Below are 26,795 nucleotides of genomic sequence, written 5' to 3'. Positions count from 1 at the left end.
AGCTCAGTGGCAACTTTCAACAACAAACTTAATACATCCAACAAAAGGGGGATGGTGGGAGAGTACTGCCATTAAGGCAGTGTGTTATATGGATATCTACAGTTACAGGTAAGTAGGACTTATGTAACTGTACTATCTTCAACAGACACTGCCTTATTGTCATATGGGTAGATTCCTAAAGCTTACCCATCCTGGGAGGAGGAAGGATAAGGGTTGATGAGCCCTTGGAGAATGGTCCTCATGATGCTTGTTCCAGATTTAGAAAAGGGATACAGCTTGTAGTGCTTTGTAAAGGTATAGATAGCAGACCATGCTGCCTCTAGAATACTTTGAGTCCACTCCTTTCCAATGAATTAAGGAAGAAGAAAACTGCCTGCTGGAATGTGTAATTACCTTGTCTGAATTTGCCTTGCCATGGTGAGTGTAACAAAAGACAATACCAGAGGACAACAAAGGCCAGCTTAGAGACAAGCTGACCCTTCTTTGTCATGGTGAAGGAAATAAAAAGCCTTTTGGCTTTCTTAAATGGGTTTCATTCTGTCAAGGTAATACCTGAGCTGCTGATGTGCATCCAGGGTATGAAGTATCCTTTCTCCCTTATTTTTAGGTTCTGGAAAGAACACAGGATGATTAATAGACTGAGTGAAAATGAATTCTGAGACTACTTTAGGAATGAAGGAAGGATTAGTGCATAACACAGCCCTAGCCCTGTGGAAAATCAGGTAAGACTGTTCCACCATGAAAGCCTGCAGCTTAGAAACTAACCTTACAGATGCCAGAGCACTCAGCAAAGTGGTTTTTCACATTAAGAACTTGAAACCAGCTTAAGATGCTGGTTTGAAAGGTGATAAGGTCAATTTGTCAAGGATATTGTTGAGATCCCACAAGGCAGAAATGTGCTTGCAATGGTGTCTCAAATGTAAAACTCCTTTCATGAACTGTTTTACCAAAATAGAATAAAAAAAAGGAGGCTCTGTAGGCAGGCCAACAGAGATGGCCACTAAATGCACCTTAATGGACACATATGACAAGTCATCTTGAAGTTGCTCACACAAATATTTCAAGACCACAGGGATATTAATATCAATGGACCTTCTGTTTCCATTTACACAACACATAAAATATCTCATCCATTTGTAAACATAAGATTTCCTAGTAGCAGGTTTTCTGTCTTCCTTTTACACCTGCCATACATCCTCATGAAACAAGTGCCAACAGAGTCAAGATTGAATCATCAGGGCTGTCAGCTGAGCCTGTGTGAGTAGATCCAGAATGTGAGGAAGTCTATGGCAATTGCAGTTGGCCAGTGCTATTAAAAGAGACACCCAAGATTGCCTGGGTCAATAGGGGATCACCACAATGATTCTGCCATTTTTTTCTGAACATTCAGCAGTACCTTCTCAATGAGTGGAAAAGGTAGAAACACATAGAGGAACATTCCCATCCAAGAGAATGAGAATACATCTGTCCTCCAAGCATGGCTGCAAGAATGTCTGGAATATAAATTTTCCAGCTGTCTGTTTTGAAAGGAGGCAAACAGATCAATTTGGTGTAGATCCTGGAACACCACTACCTTGAGCTTCCAGTGGTGCAGGTCTGGCCAGGATCTGCTTAGTCTGTCTGCCACAGTGTTCTGCTCTGACATGATGTATTACACCTGAAGAGCCAAAGAATGCTGTTAAGCCAGCTCCCAGGCCATCATTACCAACTGGCATACAGGGTAAGAACTTGTACCCACGTGTTTGTTGAGGTGCTACATCACCATGATATTGTCCAAAACCATCAGCAGAGGACTTGGAGTTCATAGGTGGTGAATGGCCTTCAGGGCACAAATCACCTTTAACAGCTCCTTGAAACTTATATGCTTCCATGCATCTTTGATCACCCAAGTGGCTTGCACTTGCATCCCGAATGACACAGCTTCCTAAGTGAAATCAGGCAAATCTGTCCGAACAGATTCCACTGGATGGGAGAAATGAAGCCCCAGATTGATACTCAACTCTTCTCTCCACCACTGTAACTCTCATCTGATGAAGTGCAGCACCAGCAACTGGGATTCTGGGGAACAAAGGTGCTGGATCCAACAGTTTTGGACATACTATTGAATTTTCTTGATGTGAAGATGGGCCAGCGGTATCATGAGAATAATGGACTCCATCTATATGAGAATTTTTAGGAATTCTCTTGAGGTGACATCCTTCTTGGAGAATTCCAGAAACATCTTCTGATAAGGCAGGTGTTTAGGGTTGGGAGGGTGGCCTAATTGTTAAGGTGTTTGCCTTACAAACACAAGGTGGAGGGTTTGAGTCTCACGAGGGATAATTGGCTAGGCTCAAAATGGCTCGCAAGGGCAGTTAGCTTAGTACTAATCTATGAATCTAGGATATTGTCATTAGGAAGAAAGGCCACACTCTGGTGGGAATCAATTAGGTACCCTAGAAAGACTAGTCTTTGCAAGGCTTCAGACATGACTCCTAGAAGAACAACTTGAGCCCTAGTTGGGAGAGTAATGCTGAGACCTTTACTAGAGAAAACAAATGCTTGGACACAGACTCTATGTAGATCAGCAAGTCATCCAAGTAAGGAAAAACGCTAATGCCCAGAAAGGTGGCCACTACTGGGGTAAGATCAGTAGATATCCCAAATGGCAATACAGAAAACTAATAGTGTAAATGAGACAGCAAATTCCATAAATCTCCTGAAATGAAAAGCAGTGGGGATACCACAAAGCAGTAGTCTGGCAAATCTTGCAACAGAGGAAGCACTGTCTGAAGGGTGAGCATTTTCAACTTGGGGACCTTGACAAAAATATTCAGAAAGGAAATATACAACACTGTTCCTGACAAGAGCTTTTTTTCTGGAGTAGAAATCTTTCATTCTTTCTAAAGGAAGGATCAGTTCTATGACCACCTCCCAAGTCCAGCATTTCCCAGAGAATAGGAGGGAATAATAAAGTATTTTCCAATGAATGAGGAGGAAGCCCTCTGAACAGAGGTGGATGTTCATTCCACTGGTATCTGTAGCCCCTGCTAACAATGTTGAGCACCCACTTGTCAGAAACCACTGACAGTCAGGCTACCTTGTTGACGTCTAACTTTGGAGGCATGGCATCTGGAGGGGGACTTAAGAAAGACAAGTGCCACACCTCGGCATAGTCATAAGTTGGAAAGGGGAATATCCTTTTTGGGAAAGAAACCCCTCTTGCTAGGCTTGACAGGGTTCTCATCCTGCCTTGCTATTTTATTGCTTTGTTTTTTGTTCAATTGGGACTTCTGTTTGGAAGGCCACTGAAAATTATCCTGATTAAAAGAGGTAAATTTTGGAATATGAAACATTTTCAGCATTCCTTGCATGATCTTAGCTCTGTCATCCCAGTGTATAAGGATCTGATTAGCTACTGTAACAAACAATTATGCTCAAGTGGAGCATTCAAAATCTCATTTTTAAACACCTTTATTAAATTATCACTTTAAGACACAGGCAAACATGCATTAGCAGAAAAAAAAAACAAAGTATTTTAATATTTTCCATTAAAATACAACATATATATCACATATATTTTCTTTGCTGCTATCATCAGTCCAACTTTACAAAAATTGCTGAATCCCTGACTTACCTTAAACCTCACTCCTCCTCCAGAACATTTTTCTGCATGCATTGCTCCCACAGTTTCCATTTAATTCTATGTAATTTGCTAATTCCCTTTTCTAAAGATCCTTCTGGCTCTTTTATCTCTTTTATAATATTCAATAGCTATAATACAGTTGGTGTAGACTAATTTCCTTTTTCAAGTAGTTGCTATTTTTATCAGCAAACAGAATTAAACTTAATAAGGCTTTACTATGTCTAGGCATTTCACATCCTATAGCCCAGCTCAAAAGAATCATTTCCTTACAGCCATTTGTTCACCCACGATTTCTGACAGAGTATTCTGTAGGGATTTTTTTTTAATCTACCAACTTATTACACTCCCAAAACATATGTTCCCAGTTACATATTTCTCTGCATCACATCTCCAACATTTGGTATCTACCTGAAGAAAAATTCTTTGAAGTTTGCTTGGGGTATAAAAATACCGATGCAAACACTTCCAGGCAAAGATCCTAAACCTTCTGGACTTGGTTGCTTACTTGGGAGCCATACATATGTCCCCCCATTGTTCTCCTGTAAATTGCTTTTCCAGACTCTCTTCCCAGTCTTTTCTAACTTCCTCTGATTGATTCTTATAGTTATCATGCAATATTCTGTATGCCAGACTAATTATCCCCATTTTAACAGCTGATTCTATTCTAGATTAAACTAAAACTCTACCAGAGCATAACTTTCTCTTAAAATTCCCCTATCCTTTCTCTTTGCTTGTACTCAGAGATCAAGCCCCAGTAGGGATGGAAGTCTCTAGTCTGCAATACAAATGTCTTCTTGGCCTCATCTTACTCACTCTATTACCTTTCCTGGTCAGGTTATTTGCTTCCAATATTTTTGTGCATTTGCCAGGTTTCTCCATTAAATTTCAGTCCCCTCTGGCCTATTTTCTGTATCCCAACTTGCAGTCATCCCTATTGGCAAACTCTCTTTTCTCCATTCTTGTATTGGCTTAGTCCTTAGAATACTTTCTGCCACTTAATGAATATGATGTTCTGTATGGTTATTATATTCTTAAGGATCTGAATCCCAAATCTCTCTCTCTCTATTAAATGAACTTTCCCCTTGCTTTATTATCATCCCTTTCCACTTTGAATTATGGCCTTCTGCTTGTGTTATGTATATCAGCCTTAAATGTGTAGCACTAAAATATTCCTTCAAAACAGGTAAACCTAAACTACCTTGTTCTATTGGAAGGATTAACTTATCCCACCTAACTATTTCTCTATTTCCCTTCCAGATAAATTACTCCAGTTCTTTGTTGTCCACAACTTGGTAAAAGTATACCTAAACTTTGTACAAGACTAAAGGGACTAAAAACATTTTTACTGCTTGTATCTTAATATCCATAAATAAGTTTTCAGTTGTTCAATGTTTGTATTATCTTTTGTTTAGTTTCTTGCCACAACTCCTCATCTACCATAACAGAAGCCATTTTAATCCATGCTTCTTCATCTTATCATGTCCCCATAAATATGGGTATTGCTGAACCAATTTGTGTGTGGATTCATCATTTACAACTACAGCCTTTATTTTATCTTCATTAATTTTATATTTTGAAAACACCTGAAACTCTCTCAAAATGTTCCACAACAATGATATGTCATTTTCTGGACTTATCAGGTACAAAATAATACCATTTGCAAATAAAATCTACTTTTCTTGATTGCCACCCAAATTGTAGCCTTGTATTTTGGAATTCCTTATTTTCTTTGTTATTTGCTTTATATGTAGAGCCATTGGAAAAGGGAAAGAGAACACCCCTGCCAGTGATTTCCTCACTAATTTATACACGTGATGGTCAAAGGCTAGATTAATATCTGTGTGTGTCCTTAAGTCCCTGACTACTGGGTCAGCTCTAAGAGGTATGTTGTCAATATGATAGTTACAAGGAGCAGATGACTTCCCAAAGGATACTATTATGCATTTCTTGGCATTTAGTTTTACTCTATGGCTCTGACACCAGTTGTTTGTCCATGTCAGACCCTCCTGGACAACATTTGTATCAGTGTAGGTTTCAATGACAGCTCCTAATTTGCAATCATCTGCAAATTTAGTCATCCAGAGACCAATGACATTGGCCTTGACTTCAGAGAAGTACATGCCAAAAAGGTGGGGGTCCAAGGACTGATCCCTGAGGGACTCCACTTGTGATTGGCCTCTTTGTAGAGGTGGACTCCCCAATTCTAACTTCCTGGGTGCTGTCAGTGAGCCAGCTGGCTACCAACAGGTGACATACAAGTTTGTACCTAACCTCTTGAGTTTGTCAACAATGCCCGAGTGGGGTACTGTGTCAAATGCCTTGACCTAGTCAAAGTAGGAAGTGTGAACCATTTTGCCCTCATCCATTGCTTTGGTGGTCTTCTCAAAGAAGTCCACCAGTTTGAGTAGGCATGATCTGCCCTTGACGAAACCAAACTCGGTTAGGTCCAATGTCTGGAGCTTTGTTATATCACTACTGATCATTTCCATGATAATTCTTTCCATGGCTTTACATATAAAAATAGTGAGACTTATGGGTCTGTAGTTTCCAGGGTGTGTAGATGGCCACTGTGCAGAGGGATGACTGTTGCTGTTTTGCATTCATGATGCATAAAGCCTATTTGCAGGCTATAGTTAAACAGAAATGCCAGAGGCCCTGATAGGTCATGTTTCATGCTATTTAGAAGGCATCCTGGGATATTGTCCAGGTGCATTGATGCAGTGTTCTTGGCCTAAAAGAGAGCATTAAGGACCTGTTCCCTGGTGATAGCAGGGGGAGTTATATTTGATGGTATTTCCTGAGGGAAGTTCAAGGGGGAGAGGGGGTAAAGTTGGAGCTGAATTTATTGGGTAGTAGGTTTGCTATATCTTCTGGCTCAGTACAGGTGGCTGCATCAACAATGTAATCCTCCTCCCCTGCCACTAGTCCCTTAATAACATAAATTTACTAATTTTGTCTTTTTTCCTCATCTATCACTACTGGAGCCCTTCTAGTAATTAGTACCATTACTCCCCTTTTCCTCTGTCGACTAATATTCTGCTGAATAACTTTTTTGAAATCCTGTCTTTGTCAAATTCATGTGCTCATTTCTTTCCAACTGTGTCTCCTGCAGCATTGCTATTTGCATTCTGCATTTCTTAATATAATTCACTACTTTTTCCTTTTTATCTATACCTCTAAGGTCATTCATGTCCCAGGATAATATGGACAGCATTGCCATCACAATAAAAACTATTGTTCCCATCTATTATAAATGACAGTTGTGTTACATGCATATACTAATGTTTGGCAAACTGGTCTTTTGTACAGTTGTTTCTTCTCATCTCCATTTGAACTTATGTCACATTTTTCAAGCCTTTTTGTTTTAATGAAAATCCTCAAACAGAAAACTAAATACAAAACACCCTCTCCCCTATTAACTTACAAACACAGCCTATATACATTTTCAAAACATGATGTTTAACCCTGAAAAAGAGAACAATTCACCCAAACTTATTCTTTTTTCACTGAACTGATCATCATTGCACCTTTAGATTTTGCAAAATATACACAGAATTCTCAAGCTTAACTGCTTGCACCTGCAGACAGCTTGTCTCCATGGAAATGTACTCAGCAAGGAGTCTTTGTAAATTTCACTCAGAAAAGAATGCACAGCTGCCCTCAGCTGCAGACATGTAGACTCCACTTAATATTTGCCAGTGGAAAGCAAACAATCTAATATCCTTGAAGTGGTAAGACGATTAGCATTTTCATGGCTTTCATCATTTCATCTTATCTTTTAAAGCTTATGTTCTTATGAGGCACATCAGGTGAGACTTCAGTGCCGAAACAAAACATATGTCTACAGCTTAAGCCAAATGCAGTAATCTAGACATTCACACTTGTAAAATAAGAGAAAAAATATATTAATTCTACATATAATATAATCACTGCAATTTTACACCCCACCCCAGCAGCCCAAGATCACAGCTTACGAACATAAAACTTGCTTTAGTCTAGCCTTTTTTATCTTGTTTAACTATAAAACCTACTAACACATACAGTAGTTATTGAAAAGACCCCCCCCCCATATTTAAATACCTCTGGCTACACCATACTACTGTATGCAACATGAAATTTATGTCATGAAATGTTTTATACAAATACTAATAAAATCAAAAATTGTTTTACTTCAGTTAGTTTCTCCTTCTGGAGTCCTTCTAAACATTATCCACAAGTTTAACAAAGCCAACAAAAGTCCAGTGTTTTTTCAGCCACCATATTTCGCAAATGTGATAAGATGCTTTCTAGTCTTCCATTTATTCACTAATTTCAGATTTACTGGTCTTCTTCATGTTCATCTCCAGCTTTGACACTAGATTCTGGTTCAAATTCAAGGAATTCTAGTCAGCTCCTGTGCTTTTTCCTGTCTCTAAACCATTTTCCTTTGGAACACTGGAAAATGTTTCACTGTCAAAGTCTATGAGCTTTATCATCAGACGAATGAGAAGTACAGTCCCCTTCTGCTTGCTGACTCAGTTTTTTTGGATAAACTTTATTTCCTCCTTAGCCTGTTCCACATCAAAAAGTGACTTTGATCCTCCAGGAAAAAAAAAAAACTTTGAAGACAGGTATGAGATTCACACTGCTGTATCCAGCTGTCTCTTGACATTCCCTGATTGTTGGGATAAACTTGCTTCCCTTCTGCCTGGTGTAGAGTGAATGAATAATCATTTTCTATAAACCTCATGACTCCAATTTTTAATACTTTGCCCTTCTGTCACAATGCTGTCAGGATCAACTCTTTCTGCTGGTATGATCACATCTTTACTACTTTCTCGTGGCCATGTTTGGAGCATACACTTGATGTGTCCTTTCAATTTACACATTCTGCTGTGAAACACAAGACCGGTTATTTATTTGGACTTTCATTTAATTAATACAGTTTGGTTCTTCCAGTTTCTCTAGTACAACAGTAAATCTCAGAGTTTCTCTGCATGCTCTGTCTTGTAATTCTACTATTTCTAAACAGTTCTTCTTAAGGAAACTAATATTCAGCCAGATTTTTCTTCATGTCAGCATCTGAATAGCTAAAGATTCTTCTATTTTTTCCAGCGTTTTATTGTTTGAATCGATATATCTCTACAATTTTTCATTTATTTTAATCACTTCTGAATAAATTTGTTTCTTCTAAATTTCTGGAAGCCATCTCTTGAACCAAAGCTGGAGCTTAAACTACTTTTTTGCTGAACAGCTATATAATCCTTCTCAGACAGTGTTTTATTTCACCTTTTCTGGTTGATTTTCTTTCAGGTTTTCCAAATTTCTTCTTTGCTGGTATCCAGGCAGTGTATTTAATAGCCAGTAACTAAATTTTACCAAAAACATTTTCATTGACACTCCTTTTCCTCAGTTTTTGCTTTCACACTAGGATAGCAGAAATTATGCTGTTGATCAGTGTGCAGCCATCTTGGAAGCCCTCAAAAATCTCATTTTTAACTCATCATTTCTAGCTTTGAAACCAGTATACTTCCTTATCAACACTGATGAAGCTGCACTTATAGCAGCAGCATCAGCACCCTCCAAGGCACCCTTTAAAGCATGTTGTGAAGCCTGATAAACACTGGAAGTGATATAGTTAACACAGACCTTTTGCTCAGCAGGTAAAGATGCAGCATATGTGTCTAAACTATACATATACCTCAGTACAAACTTCCACATATAACACTGATAGTAAACCCTTTAAAAGCTACCATGCTGGACTGAGACATCTTCTTTTCCTGAGAGTCTAGCCATTTGCCTAGTTTACCTGAAAGGTTAGATTAAGATAAAGACCTTTTATTAGAAGAAGTCACTTGGGGACATAGAATCAGGGTCTGCAGACAAGGGGGCTTGAAGGCCAGGCATGTCTAAGCATATCATGCACATCTTAAAAACATTTTTAGGCAGAGCTTCAAAAAGCAGAGGAGAATTACAAACTTTCTTGAAAACATTCTCCAACTCTAAGATCAATGGGAGAAAGGTCTCCATGTCTGGAGCCTCATCCTCCAAAAGATCATAAACTCTACTGATCTCAGAAGCAGCCAAAGACTGCAATCAGATCAATGCATCTCTAAATCTATCCAGCATTAGGGTAAAAGGGGCTTTTTTTAGGGATTCCGGAATCTGTTAATCATAAGAGGAAAGTGACTAGTTCCTACACCGACAGGTACGAAACCTCAGACACTGCATCCATTTCAAACTTAGGATCCTTAAATGATTGACCTTTGGTGGAAGCACCAGCCTTAGTCATAATCCATGTATATACTCCATGATCAACTGCTCCAGAAAAACAAAAAAACTATAAAAACTTTCCTGTCAAAACTTTCAAAAAAAAACTTTTTAAACAAGGGAAAAAACATCCAGGATTTACTTGCGATTCTAGTAGCATGAGGCAATTAGACAAACTGCACTAAAATGGCCTTAGTACAGAAACTCAAGAAAACATTCATCAATGATCCTAAAACATATTTAAATGGTTTAAAACTCCACGGATACCCACAATTAGCTTAAAATAAACAGTGCAACTCTTGTATTGTAAAATATATAAAACTCCAAGTACATGTAACTTTCCAAAAGGAAAACACACACATACAAATCATCAAAATACGCAGTTCAAACACAGTTACTAATAGGGAGAGGAATAAATACCCTTAAAGGGTTTCTTATCTGAACTCTGTAGTTGAAGTAATCCACAGAGAAGAGTAGTCTTCCAAAACATCCTTCATTGACTGTGGCTCTAGAAAACTGACAGAGTCCTGTCTATGGTTTTGAAGGGCAATCTCAGACCTGCCAGATCATTGGTCCTTCACACTCACAGAGAGTGGGAGAAGCTTTGATAGACTGCCAGAGGAAGGGTACTAAGCCCCTATTACCCATATGCCAGTAAGGCAGTGTATTTGTTGAACATAAAGTATTTCTTTAATATACAACTTTGGATTAAGTATATATATTTTTACTTAATCACATTTACATCTCTGCAATTCAGGGGATTGTGCTTACAGTCCAAAATCTACCACAGCAACCCATTGGGGAAACGGTACTAGCAGTGTCTGAGAATATAATCATGTATGTTTCTGTTCCCAGCTTCTCTTGGCAAAGAACACTATTGAAACCTGAATACGTAACACAAGTGATGCATTTATGCACTGTGTGGGAGCTGGCAGACAGCTAGTTTAGACATGCATTATATACACAAACTGGACAGTACTGAGAGCATGGTCTCTCCACATACGGCACTGAAGAAGTGTAACAGTACATCCAAAGCAATATCAATATCATGGCAAGAACAAAGATGTCCATATACATTAGTGAGAAAATCTTAAAAACAAATCTCATTTTGGTGGCAGAATAAATTGCTGAGCTCATGGACAAATATAATACACACACACACACACACACACACACACACACACACACACACACACACACACACACACACACACAGACACACACACACACACACACACACACACACACACACACACACACACACACACACACACACACACACACACACACACTCAACAGTCAAGGTAAGTAGTATTTAGAAAGGCATGCACCCACTCTCTCTCACTCTTGTAGGCATTGCCCAGCTACTGTTTTGGAAGCAGACATGCATTACACTAGGACAATGCATCTTTACCTCAGGAAGCAAAAAATCTTTTCTTACTGGCAGTAGTTCCTCAGATAAGTTACATGTTGCTCAGTAGACATGTTATTTCATAGATGAAATTGACTTCAGCCACTGGCAAGTACCTGGAGTCCGAGTGATGTATACATTTTTTATGAGGCAAAACACACCTATTATTTCTAAGTCTTGAGCTTTTCCCCAGTGTGCAGACTGGTCTCAACTTAGAGAGAATTGAAGTCAAATGTGCACATTTAATAATTTGTAGACAGGCATGATTTTTGTTGGATGGAATCATGGCAATTATCTGAAAGAAACTTGAAATTCAGTCACTGACAAATGCTTAATTTTTGCATGCAATTATGCAGGTAAGTCATGTTGATATCATACAGGGAAGAACTATACTACATACCAGGACAGATGGAATCAAGTGCTACACAAATATGGCACTTCAGGAAAAGAATGATTTTCTTTTCAACCATTAATGGGCTCAAGATACCCAAATTATTTACCAGGAACAGGTAAGAATAACTTAACAGGTACACATACACTTTGAAGTATAGCTGGACTAGCACACTTTAAAAACCATCAGTTGGGATGTAAGTTGCAATCAGATAGATTTTTTGAGCAGCAGACTGTTGGTAACTCATGGTCAGACCTGCACTAATTATCAGGCAGTTATGAAGAGAATTAACTTTTTACAGCTTATTACAGAGCCATAATGCGGTGAACAAATGTGCAGTTTGCACAAACAGCAGGTAAATCACACACACATATCTCATTCTATCAATAACCAAATAACCATATCTTCTGGACAGACAAACATTATTTCAAAACAGCCAAGTAGTTAATCTCTCTCTCTCTCCAAAATAACTCATCTCCCACTAGGCAGTGTATAATATTTTACACTACAAGTCACATGGTAAGTTAGGCAATAAGAACAGGACTATATAGCAAACAACACGTTCCAAATAATATCTGTTATCAATCTAGTTTATAAAAATCATGTGAATCTGCTGTCTTTACAGTCATATGAGCAAATATTTAGATTCAAATTTAGTACAGACCTTACCATGAGTTGACCAGGATATTTGGAGAACAATTCAAATGAATACCACACTCCAGTGACATTCAGCCTAAAAATCAGGAAGTTTTTTTGTTCATACACAAGGTTTTAAAGGACACATAATCTTGTCAAAGCATTTCTTACTTTTTTCTTTTATCACAAATAAAATAAAAAAAAAGTAAAATAAAATTCAGATTTTGCATGGCTGCTGTAAATATTCCTTAAAAACAGCGAGGCATACCAAAAAAGTCTCAGAATACAGAATGCTGCAGAAAGGACAGCTGTGAGAACATCTACTAAATATAACCTCTCATAGCTCTAAACACTAGTGTTATGCTTAAATAATTAAATGGTCTATTTCTGATACAGCTGTGCTGTGCCCCAATGGTATCTGAGAAATGGGTTACAAAGGTTCAGGATTTGGGGATGTTGTATGAAAGCTGTTAGAGATGGTGCAAATGACACCACCTCATTCTCAATAATTTTAGGCAGTAATGCTTCCAGCAGTGTTGCATGGTATAGTTCATATAGGGCAGCATTGCTTTCACCTTCATTTTAATTCTAGGAGCAAAAGTACCACCCTCTCAAGTCACTCAAAGGAATTGCTGTGCTCCAGACCAAGGTTTCCAACATTTGTTAACTGAGGCTCACTGCTTTCTTCTTCTTCTTCTTCTTCCTCTTCTTCATCCTCCATATCTTCCTCATCCATATCCTCATCTTCCTCTTCTGTTCCAGCCAAGCAATCATTATGTGCAGGCATCATGACTTGTTGCATGGTGTGGGCAGTATTGTCTGAAGAAAGGGTCTGCAGGCCATCCAGATGTAAAGGCCCTAGAAATCAGAAGAAAAAGCTGTGGTTATTTTTTTCACTCTTCATTTTTAGTTACTCTTTGCCTCCATCTACTGTCATATTTGTGTTCTTATGACTCAAATTCATTAGTTCTCAGCTGTATCACATTTGTCCTTCTACTTGTCTGAGTTTCAAAAGTAATATCAAAGGCCTTCAGAGACCCTACATAGCAAGCACTCTCCAGAAAAGCACTGTCAAGCAAAATATAAAGAGAGGAACATTAATATTGTCTGTGTTATTAGAAAATGAATTAAATGGAGAGGGGGTTCTGCACTGAATGTAACTATAGTGTGCTACTGTAGTTCATATATGACAGCGTATTTTTAGCCTTAAGTCTCCAAAGCACTTAACTATCAAACAAAAAACAATTGTAATACTTCTGTGGATTCCACAAAGACTAGTCTGTCTAGAAGCACTTAAAATAACATTCCCAATAGGCACACCTCTATCATTCAAACACAACAAAAGCATCTAGGAATAATACTAAAGAAACGTCATGTGCCCCTTTCACATACCAAATACCAAGCAGAAAAAAAGTTTTACTTCAGCTTAAAATATTGTATAAACTAGCTCATAGCTCATTTCTTAATTAAAGAAGCAAGATTAGCTATAGATATTAAAGTACTATTGCCCAGACTAGAGGATGCTTTACCAGTAATTGCTTTGCTTTCTCATTAAAACGTGCCTATTTTGCAAACAACAGAACACAACATTCTTAGATTTATCTACCTATCAGGCAACAGGAAATATCATTGCATAATTTTAGATAAAACAAATTTGTACCAGCTTATACTGACAGCCACTTTTCTTCCAAGCTCACTAGCCTTTAAGCTTCTAACAAAAAAAAAATATTTCCCTCACTATAACAAAAAAAAAAAAAGAAAGAAAGAAAAAAAGAAAAATCACAGTCTTCACAAAAGTGCAATTGTCTACATCTAATACAACCCCATTAAATTGTATCAATAGGTTAAATATTTTGTATTAAAATAACCCCAGCAAACTAGAATAGCATACTACAGGGAATCAGAAAAACAAACAACCTAATTTTATTTAGTAGGCAACTTAAAAAAAAACCTTAAAGAAGAAAAGAATAGAGATTCTCAATTTTTAATGATTCAGGCTAAAACAACTTCACTCTCCTCTATATTAAGGAATTCATCATAATCAAAATTACCTCCCATATAACATCAATACAGATTACTTGCTTGTGCATGCTGTAAATATTATATATAGACTTCATCAAATAGTTATAATAGCTGCATGAATATTTCAATATAACTGTATCACAAGTGATTAAAGTACAGTAGGAAAGTATATATGTGTAAGCAACACTTAGATAATAGTGGATGTTCAAATTTCTTACTACTGTTCTAGTCTGTTCAGTGCATTGGTTGTATCCTGCCCTGGATATAACAACTGGTCAGCGTTACAAAGCTCTGGCTCCTTCCCATATCTTCACTCTGACTGTTGAATGGATAGCCCATTGGAAGGAATCAGCAGTCTGACTGAAGATTTCTTCAGGACTTTTTTGCTCATAAAGACATAAAGACCTTACTAATCCTGAATCACTGTAGATATAACAATAATCAAAAAGTTTACATCCTGGGGGCATGGCTAGCAAGAGCTCTGAGTAGCAGCCTTTTACTTCAGCTCTGTCTATTTAAATTACTTTTGACATGAATTTTTTAAAAATACTATTCTAATAGTGGAAATTTTTATATCATTGGATTCTTTATATAGTATACTAGGATAGTATTAAAACATTTCTTCTAATACCATTAATTTTCCTGTCAAATCAGTGGTAAGAAGTTCTTTCTCATCAGTCAACATGAGCTTCACAAAAACTTCACATATTGACATAACTTTTAAAAAGGATCTGCAATCTTTGTTAACTAATATCCAAGAGTTAACTTCCAAAATATACAGATTGGATATCAAATTGGATACTTTTAAATAAAAATCTTCAAAGCAAATGGACATTCTTCATGAGAATATGCAGCAACAAAAACAACTAATTTCAGGGATAGAAATAGCATTAAATGACATGGAAACTCAGATACAGGATGGTGAACACAACATAGAATTTCTTTTAAAGCAAAATACATTACTTCAAACAAAAATAGATGACCTTGAAAACAGGTCCTGTTGTAATAATGTAAGAATATTTGGCTTACCTGAGAATACAGAAAATAATAACATGGAGAAATTTCTGACATCTTGGATACCTGAAGTTTTAGATCTTCCTGTAGCTCTATCATACGGAATTGAGACAGCGCACAGGTCATTGGTTTCATCAAAAAGTAGTAAAACTAACTCAACAAGATCTGTAATTGTCAAATTTGTATCTTCACATGACAAAGAAGTTGTCCTTAAAACTGCTTGGTCTAAAGCTCCAATCAAAATAAAAGACAGTTTGATACGCTTTGACAATGACTATTCTCCTTTGGTATTATCTAAAAGAAAAGTGTTTTGCCACTGATAAGACAGCTAAAAAAAAATCAAATAAAAACACAACTATTATTCCCTGCTAAACTAAAAGTCTTTCATCAGAATACTTCAAATATATTTCAAGACGTAGATTCTGCCTTCTCTTACATTAAAACAAACAAAATGCTAGCAAAGGTTGAAGATATGGAATGGATAAATACTAGAACAAAAAGACTTGCTGAAAATGGAACATGGATTACTACAGAACAAAAGAAAAAACATAAGAAATTACTTTATCTTCACAACATACAAAACTAATAATATCTGAACTAGTTACAAAATAAACCCAGAAATTGAGGAGAAAGAAATTGAGACAACTGGTAAGTTATTATTTAAATAATTTCCTTTTCTTGCTACATTGTACATGTTACAATATATTCTTTAATTTCCTTGTTTTAAATGAACATCAAGTAGTACTACTGCATTATTTATTTAATTGAAAGGATGTTTATTTTATAAAGTCGCTACAGTAGTTTGTTGATTTCATCTTTTGGTTACTGTGGAAAGTTATGGTGTTGTGAAGCTTGTTCTTGTAGCAAGACAAAGGCAAATGCTAACTGATGTTGTTTGGCAGTGATATAAGCATGCCGTTTGAATGTATGGATGTTTCTTTGATGTCTTTTATTTGTGGGATATGCTGCAGCGTGTGGTGACTATGGATGGTGGAGGCGTTGTTTACTATATGTTTTGTGGAATATGTAGGGCAGATATGGTTGCCATTAGTGACATTGTAGTTTATAGGCCTCTGGTCTTGTTTCATGAAACACTTATTGTGTTCAGGGATCGTTGAGATAGTAGTTGCTTATGGCTTTTAAATGATAAGCCTTGTATAATTAGAAGTGTTCATGCTTTGTAATAAGTATTGGTTACCCTCACTTATTTCATAATTGGGTTGTGTTTAGTGGTTTGGAGCAAGGGTGTAGCTAGGCATACTCAGTGTACTCAAATGAGTACATTTTTTTCTGAGCATCTGTTGGAAAATTCAACACTCAAATATAACAGAATGTTTAGAATTGTGCAAATGAATATTTATAGTACAGAAATATACAAAAATGCTTGTGTAAAAGAAATACAGCTCTAAAAACAGTTTTTATGGGAATAAACGGTAACAGTTGAAAATAATATGTCACCTTCCTATATGTATTGAGGGTAGCACTTTGAGGATTGAGGACATTTTTAAAATACTAAGTGGGTAGTATGGGCAACAACATGAGGTTTCAGTACAAAATGTAGATTTATGGCTACACCCCTGGTTTGGAGGTGGTGCAAATGGCTATAATATGGGAAGTTTTAGTGAGGGATGTTTTGAACATAAACTACTGTGGTGGCTTGGTTCCTATTTTTTTTTCTCTCTGCTTTCATTTTCAGGATATCAGGTCTGTATGCGATGGGCAAAGCTCGAGCTGCTCAGAAGCTTCGATTTAAAATGTATACTTACATTTCCCGCTGAGATAGTCTCGTGTGTTGATCTGACCTAGTGAGACTTGCAATAAGACAGGAGAAGCCTCTTCGAATATAACTGATTCCTCCTGCTCTTGATGCTTGAATCCTGATGTAACAGACTGAATCTTGAACTGGTGAGATTACAACAGTTACATAGAACCTTCAAACGCATATAATAAAACAGGATCACCTTCACTACTTTTATTATAGATCTGAGAAGAGAAGTTTAAAGCCATTAAATTACTTTTTCTCATACCCTTGAAAATTAAATGTTTTAAGAAAAGAGACTGAGGGAAATGAACAGCAAAGTGTGAGTAGTGAACGTTAACTTACACCAGAATATGAAAGGCCAATTACCACTATCGTTATTATCTTTATTAATTTTACTAATAGTCATATAGTAAGTTTCTAAAAGTGTCTTTAAAGGTTTATGCAGTCATTTTGATTCTGTTGAGAAGCAGGTTTAAATTATCTCATTCCTTACTCACACACACATACACACACACACACACACACACACACACACACACACACACACACACACACACACACACACACAAGGACACACACATGAAGACTCACATACACACGCCTACACACACACACACACACACACATATATATATATATATATATATATATATATATATATATATATATATATGAAGCGTAAACCTGCTTCAGTTATGAAGGTGTATGCTACTACTATAATTGGTTCAGTATTAATATGTCTCTCTGAAATCATCATCCCAATATTGCAGTCAAGAAAAGCTTGAACTTTAAAGTTACTTTTGTTTAAGAATAATTCAGCAAGATGTGCTTTTGATATTCAATTCTTTTTACTTGACAGCACTTTATTGGTACCCTTTGCAACACAAACATTTCCTCATTAATTGTAATTTTGTAAAGATTGATTCTTGCTTACAAATAATATGTACATTTTTTAATATTATACAAATATAAATATAAATATATCAGTTATTTTTGTTTTATTGCAATAAATACTTCTAAAGAGTTTTCATGTTATGAAGTACATTGGAACTGTTACATTAGATGAATAGTTATATGAAAAGTGATAAGTTAAACAATTAAGACACTAAGGTAAATAATATTATAATAGAATATATAAATATTATATATTCATACACTGGTTCACCAAAGTCAACCTACTTATATATCTACAATATATTTTGGAACAAATGGATATTAGATTACTGTTTTATGGTTTGAAGTTTATTAGTATACTAGAACAAATTGAAACTGTTGTTTGACATATATCATTTAGTAATATTCCAAATTAATGATTATGGTTATATTTTACTTTTTCCTTATACAGTTCAGATGAAATATATTTAATGTATAGATATTCTATTAATGTTTTATCTTGTTTATGTAATTCTAGTGTACTAATAGTATACTAATATGGTGTTTTCATATGAAGCCATATTAATTCTATCTAAGTATATATCTCTTATTAGACAATTACTGAACAGAGGTTGTTATTGGTTAGAAGGTTAATTTGAGTGATAGTATGTCACTCAAATTGGGAGTTTTATACTCCAGGTGGGTTCTGAGGTGTTATAATGTTTGCAATTGTTATTGTCAGGGTTTTATAAGATTTACTCTTTTGACATTCTCAAACACTGATAAAGAAATAAATAATATGTTGCTTTCATCTCTATTAGATGTTAAGCATAATCAACTATACAGTATTTCTACATTTAGTAACAATAAATTAATTTGGTTAATAACTTTCTTATATTCTCTATATTCCTTTAAATGAACTCATTAAGAGGTATTTCTCTAAACATAAATGGACTAAACAATACTAGAAAGAGGGGTAATGTATTTAAATTCATCAAATTACATAAATCTCAATTAATATTTCTACAAGAAACACATTTAATAAATGTAGCCAGACTAAATAATAAATCATATAAAGTACTAGTAAATTCAGAACACACTCAAAAAAAAAGAGGAGTTGCAATACTATGGGACAATTATTTGCCAAGTCCAAAAATAATTGACACATTTAGAGATGATAAAGGAATGTTTTGTCTTGTTTCAATTGAATTAAATAAGAAGATTTATATATTAGTAAATATATATTGGATCCCAGGAATAGGAACTAACACCGTGAAACAACATTTAGACTTTATTATACAATTATCTAAAGGGAACAATACTGGAAGGAGATGTTTCCTGTATTCTGGACACCAAAGATTCAACTTCAAGTAATAAAAGAAAAATCACACCATTAGCTAAAAAATTAAAGGAATTCTCAGACATATATTTATTAAAATATATAAATAATTTTGCAAATCCCAATTCTTTATTATATACTTTTTTTCCTCACAGACATAATACATTTTCTAAGATAGAGTTTTTTCTCTAACAATTTAATAGATTCCTTAATAGATACCAAAATAATCACATGTCCAATTTCAGATCATAATTCCATCCTATTTGAAATTACAATTAATAGTAATTACGGTACTCAAATAAGAAGAATACTGGCTTTTATAACAAAATTAAAGGAATTTAAAGAATTTATATATTTAGAAATTCAGATCTTTATGGACACTAATAACACTAATGAAACCAGTGAAATCTATACATGGGATGCTCTTAAGGCTTATCTTTATGGAAGCACTCTTAATTGTTTTTTATAAAAAAGATAAAGGTTGGGATGAACAACTACTTGACATACAAAATAAATTAGATATATTAAAACAGAATCAAGAGAGAGATTTAGATAAAAATGAAAAAAGAAGGAAATAAATGCACTAAATATATCTAGAGATATTAAATTAAAAAACTATGATCGCTTTGGAAAAATTTAAATGTATACAATTTTCCACTAATCTACAGTCACTCAACATGTTAGCTAATAAAACTAAAAGACTATCCAAATTTAATCATATAAATGAAACATATTCACCTAAGGAAAAAAGGACAGTCTCAGACATACAAAATATATTGACGGAATTTAGACAATTTTTCATTAATATAAATCAGCATACTGAGACAATTGATTCTAATGAAGAAATTAGCACCTTTATTAATAAATATACCCAAAATAAACTCTCACATGAACAAAATAATATTATACATAAACCCATTACTTTAAAAGATACTGAAACACAAATTACCAAATTAAAATTAAATAAAGCTCCAGGACACGACGGCATTATTCCTGAAATTTATAAGATCTTGCCTTTGAATACATTAGAATTATTACATAAGGTTTACAATAGTGCTCAAAATAGAAATATAACTCCACCCTCATGGAAATACACATTTATCACCCCCATCCTGAAATCCAATAAAGATCCCATTCATTGCTCATCATGTAGGCCAATTTCTTTGTTAAATGTTGATTATAAAATGTTTATGTCAATATATGCCCATAGGCTTAAAATCTTTTTACCATCACTAGTAGAAGATGATCAAACTGGTTTCATTATAAATAGAAATTCTTATGATAATATCAAAAGAACCTTATCTTTAATAGAATCAGTCAAACCTTTAAATAAAAGCCTAACATTAATTAGTCTAGATATAAACTGTGCATTCGATTCAGTTAATTGGGATTACTTATTTATTTTATTACAAAGTTTAAATTTTTCAAATAATTTTATTAATTTAATAACCCAATTATATAAAGATTGCCAAGCATATATTAAAATAGGAACAAATATTTCTCAAAATATTCCCATTATTAAGGGTACCATACAAGGTTGTCCATTATCTCCCTTATTATTTACATTAATTATGGAGCCCTGGGCCAACTTGATAAGAAATAATGTGGCAATTGAAGGATATAAGATAACCTCAAATGAATCCTCCAAAATACAAATGTTTGCTGATGATATTCTAATCACATCAGAAGGAAATAACAAATCCATCAGAGCATTATTCTCGGATATGGAGTATTTTCAAAAAAAATCAGGGTTACTGTTTAATAACAAAACTCAAATACTAATAATTGGCCTTAAGAAATTTGATTTACAGGATGATTATAAAAAATATATAACACAATCGGAAGAAATATGTTATTTGGGTATTATGATTACTAAAAGTATTAAAGATATTGTTCAAGTAAGCTATAATAAAAGTCTAAAGATAATAGAAAACCGTACTCAGAAATGGAACAAGATTCCATTCTCAAAGGATGAAAAATGTTTAATAATTAAGATGATCTTTCTACCCAAAATGTTGTATATTATTCAATCAATCTCCTTACCCCCTCCTACTTATATCATTAAAAAATTCAATTATGTGATGCATACATTTTTATGGTATCTGACCAAATCCAGAATAGCTTGGTCCACCCATATGAACATTTGGAATAATGGAGGTATAGCCATCCCGGATTTAGAAATTTATGCAATCTCATCAGTGGTTAAAACTACTTCTCTTCTTATAGATCCACAATACTCAGCCAAATGGAAAAAAAAATCTAGAAATTTTAGCTTGTAAAGCAATAAATAACAGCATATCCCAGAAAATATACCTGTTAAATAATACTTTCATATGGGTTTTAAAAGAATACATTACTTTTAATACTACTCAGAATTTTAAATCAAATTATATAACTCTTTTATTGAGATCTTTCAGAAATTTAATGTCTAAATTTAATAATTTTAAAGATTGGTTATTTTGTTATTTCCAATAGCCTACACACATAGTGTTATATTTTCCTCTGATTACTCAAAAATGTGTTCATTTAAAGATAAAAAATTTATATTTTGGTTTCACATGATGTCAGATAATGACTTAAAATCTATTAACATACTTAAAAATGAATATGAAGATGTCTCTCTTTCTTGGTTGGACTTACATGAAGCAAGGAAATATATTTTAAATATGTTCGATACTATGCCTTTTACAAACAAGAATTCAATACCTAAGATTATTTAATATATGGTTTTATCTATACAACATAAATCTCCTACCAAAAATATATTATCTCACATATATAAACTAATTAAACTTGACATGGAAGCTGTTTCAGATACCAATTGGAATTACTTTACTTTAATTAATAATCATCTTCCTACAGAAGATGATAAAATAAACATATTACAATCAGCTAGTTTTATCACCTCATCATTGAAATGGAAACATTTTACTTGAAGATATTTACACAGATCTTTTATTACCCCGTTCTCTCTTAGTAAATTTAACAAAAGTAATGTCAACTGTTGGAGATGTAATATAGAAGTAAATGCAGAATGGGCTCACATGGTAATTGGTGATTGTGTAATTTTAAATTAATTTTTGGAAAATGTTAATTCCTTTTTACAAGCTATCTTCACAGATAATTTTACTCTCACCAAGTCACTTGTTATTTTTAATACTCCTGTACCTAAATGTATAAGCAAAGTTAATCAATCTTTAGTCTGGACTATATTATCAGTTGCCAGAAAAATAATTACAGGAAACTGGAAATCCAATATTACTCCCTCGATTCAAGAATTCAAATCTTTACTTCTGGAAGTCTGTAATATAGAATATTTAACTATCAAATCAAGATCTTATTGGAATACTGTTAAATGCAATATATGGAAAAAAGTCTACAATTTATTACAAAAGTAATTATTTAATCAATTTATAATTGTTGAGAATGTCTTTGTATATAGTTTTTTTTCTGTTTGTTGCATTACTATTTGATTATCTATTTGAAAATTGTTCATTTCTAATGTACATATTTATTTTTTAATTTTAATTCTAATAAAACTGTTTTGAAAAAAAAAAAGTTTACATCCTAACAATTAACTCACTCAAGCCTAAAATGCTTTTTTGTATACTTCCAGCTCATACCCATACCACCTTATGGTATCCAGAACTTTTTTGGGTTTGGCTTCTTTAACTATGAGATTTACCAACTAATAATAGGCAGTATTAGAAAGGGCAAGGAGTCATTTCCAAAATTACACCAATATTGTTATTCTGGGATAATCTGCTGTGCAAAAATAAACTTTGCCACTTATTATTCAAATTTTCAAATTTATATTCAAATTTTCATAAGTGAGAAATCTACATGTCATTGAGGTGTATGATGTGAAACACCAATGTGACTGACAGGAAAATTCACTGAAAATGCTGCTTAATATCACACTTTACTGGAAATATTGCTAACTGTTTGCTAGTAATTATGAAAATAAGCAATATTCACATAAGTACTTAGTACTTCATAAATTGAGCGACTTACAAACTGTTACATGACATTAAGTGAAACTTTAGAGGTTGTTGAAGAAAACTGTCTTTGATATTTACACTGTAAGTTGTACATCTGGAGAGATATCCAGTACCGTTTTGCAAATTATACAGTTAAGCATATTTTTCATATACCTGTAAATATCTCAATAAAAATACATGTACAGTAGAATTTCTTGTTGTCATATGAAATCTTATGTCTGGTGAACAAAAATGTTCTAATAATATATGTCTAGGTTGTACATTTTTCAAGATTTGAAAATTTGTTTGTAAAAATTTACAAAAATATGATTTGGGGTTTATATGCATTGTAATATACTACAGTATTTATGGAAAAGACTATGAATCCACTGACTACTATCACTGTAAAGAATACTTTTTTACTGATAACACTGCTGTTTGTACAGTTTTAATAGTTTTTATTGTTCAGAAAGTATTTATATTTATTTATTTCATGCTTTTTAAGTTACATTTCAGAAAATGCTCTGGAATGCAGGATGTGTGTAGGTGTTTAGAGTTAACTAGAAATTCAAACATTCATTGTTATGGTAAGTACAACTTACACAACTGCACTATGTTTATCATTCTCACTGCTACAGTAGCCTTTTGGCTATATGAATTGAGTACCAAGGCACATCTAACCTGAGAGGAGAAAGAACAGAGCTCTGTAAGCCCCTGGAAAATGATCCACTTTACTAAAAGGCAGTCCTGGACATGGAAAAGGAATCCATGTTGTACATGCTTTTACAGAGCATTATAGAGGACCATATTATTGCCTCTTCAGGAGTCCACCCCTTTTCAGTGTGCTATTGAAGATCCCAAGGTTGTGGTAGAATGTGCCTTGACACTGCCAGAATAGATTTTCCATGGGAGTATATCAAAAGGCAATAGCTGAAGATAACCACCTAGAAATAATCTGTTTTGACATAGGTTGTCCTTCCTTTGTCTGATTAAATGAAGTAAACAGCTGACCTGCTTTTCTAAAGTATTTAGTTTTGCCAAGATAGTACCCGATCTGCATATGAATGCCTAGATTATGTAGAATCCTGTCTCCATGGTTCTCAGGGTCCATGTAGAATACTGAGAAACTGATGACTTGTTTCAAAGCAAACTCTAAATGAACTTTGGGTATAAATTAGGTATTTTTTAGTGAGACCCCATCTCTATGTTAAGACCAAATAGGGTTCACTCACCAAGACAACTTGCAATTCAGATACTCTTTTTGGTCATGTCAAAGCAATAAACAGTACAGTATTCCATGTCATTAACTTTAAATTCACCTGATGGGGTGATACAAAGGAAGGCAAGCTCAACTTTTCCAGCACAAAGTTAAGACCCAGACAGGAACCAGACATCTGTTTTCTAGCAGGCCTAAGATGTAACATCCAAAAAACTGTTTTGGCAAATTTTATGCATTTTATGTTTTACTAAATTTTTATCAGAATACAGACATCATTTTTTTGACTTGGCATTTGATCAGGATTTTTGAACGCTGATATTATGTTAAATATGTTTTAATTATTTTGACCAGCACTCCAAAATTGTAGCATTTTTACAATGCTTAATTTAAGGTTAATTAAAAATTCTAAGTCTTTTTATATTTAACAAACAAAATATATTTGAAAATTAGCAATAATTTTCAAAATATTTCTCAGCTTTATTTTTGCTTTCTCTGTTATTTTTGAAAATTTTAAAGATAAAGTGATCTATGTGGGTAAGGCCACATGGATGCTCTCATATCAAGTACTTGAATATCTCTTGGACATTAACATAAGAATAAAGGCACAAATAAAGATCAGGACAGAACAATACCTTCTTTAAGCATGTTTTCATTTGTAAAAACTAAAAATTTGCATTTAAAGTTGTAGAACAAGTATGCTTGTATAAAAGGGGAGGTGATTTTTAATAATCTTCCTGAGGCCAAAGAGGGTCATTGGCAATTCTTGCTGGCTGCTGATAGTATCCTATGTTTAAATGAGTATATTAATATTGAATGTATTTTAAAACTAAATGGTTCGTGTTAAATATGGACTTTGTATATATTCACAGTAAAAGAAATCAGATATAAGCCAGTATATTTTAGTGGTTAACAGTACTTTGTTCTATTGTATGTTTGTAATTTTTTGTGCTTTATACATAATTATTTCAGTTTTTTCAACTGGTAGAATATATATATATATATATATATATATATATATATATATATATATATATATATATATATATATATATATACACACACATATATATATATATATATATATACACACATATATATATATATATATATATATATATATATATATATATACACATATATAAAAACATTTGTTGATTAGGTCTGTTTGGAACATGGAAGAGTGGAAGAACTGGTACAGCTGATCAAAAATCAGTTGATTGAAATTTACTATCTATTTCATTGAGGGATTGTGGTACTGTATGAATCAGGGAGAATGCCCTTTCCCCACTGTAGTGCAATCTTGAAGTTGGTAAATATAATTAACAGGGTGTGTTGGGGTGTATGGGGAGTTGTCCCCTGGGAAAAAAAATGTAAGCTATTGTTTTTTCCCTGTCATTTATGGATTAGTATCTGTGGTCTTTGACCATTAGGGTTTGATCACTACAAGTGATCTTTTCAATAAATTATGCAGATAGATAGGTATGCATAAATGTACATGTTTATCAAGCCCATATGTAAAGGAAGCCCCTTAGTTTAAAATACATTTGATATTAATACATTCATTTAAACCTTGGAATCTACTGGCGGCCATCAGTAATTACCTGCAACCCTCTTTGGTCTGAAGAATATTATTAAAACCATCTCCCCTTTTATTTAAGCATTGTTCAATTGTTATTTAATACAAATGCATGGCTTAATATAGACCCTCAAAAAGCATGTCACCCTGTTTCTTAACCAATTATCAAGATAGTAAAATGTCTGCCTTTCATATTCTTAAAGGTAGGACATTCTACATCAAGCCCACATGGTAGTGAAAAGAATCTTATTATTCTTTTTGTACATTTAGGAACGTCCATTAAACATATGTTGTTTAGCTCTCAGTTGAGTTATTTTTAATTTCTAAACCTATGCTAGCTGCTAGCAACTCATTGCTAACACACGTAAAGGTTAGAATAAAATCTCCTTTAATCAACCGGTAGTTTATCAAACATAAATTCAGCTTTTCTAGTCTTTTCTTATTACTCCTACCCTTACCTTGCCTAATTTGTTTTGGGGAAGTATCTCTGTTCTTTTTTTAAACCATTGTGCTGCAAGCAGCAGAACAATACTAAAAATGTGATCTGACTACTGACTTGTAAAGTGGCAGTAAGGCATGCTTATCTCTGCTAGTTATTGTGCTTAATGCATCCTTTATTGCCATATAATACTTCCTCACTACAGATCTAACATTGGCCATATTCCCAGGATCCCTGGTAATAGTATAACTCTCCAAAA

General features: G+C 34.2%; 1 protein-coding gene across 10 annotated transcripts in view; it reads right to left on the bottom strand.

Moving 5' to 3' along the window:
* Nucleotides 1-12,490: 12,490 nt before the first annotated feature.
* The window catches only part of PKNOX2 (PBX/knotted 1 homeobox 2), a 3,468,198-nt gene continuing 3,453,893 nt past the window's right edge, over nucleotides 12,491-26,795 (bottom strand). For all 10 annotated transcript variants that reach the window (XM_044081208.1, XM_044081207.1, XM_044081210.1 and 7 more), the window contains one exon: nucleotides 12,491-13,170. In XM_044081208.1, coding sequence (XP_043937143.1) covers nucleotides 12,929-13,170 — 242 coding nt within the window. In that variant the 3' untranslated portion in view covers nucleotides 12,491-12,928. The remainder of the gene's footprint in view (nucleotides 13,171-26,795) is intronic.

Source organism: Protopterus annectens, chromosome 8.part0 (assembly GCF_019279795.1).
Source record: "Protopterus annectens isolate FY-2018-M chromosome 8.part0, PAN1.0, whole genome shotgun sequence".
Classification (NCBI taxonomy): Eukaryota; Metazoa; Chordata; order Ceratodontiformes; family Protopteridae; genus Protopterus; species Protopterus annectens.
The sequence above is the reverse complement of the archived record's forward strand: the minus strand, read 5'-3'. Positions and strand labels throughout refer to the sequence as shown.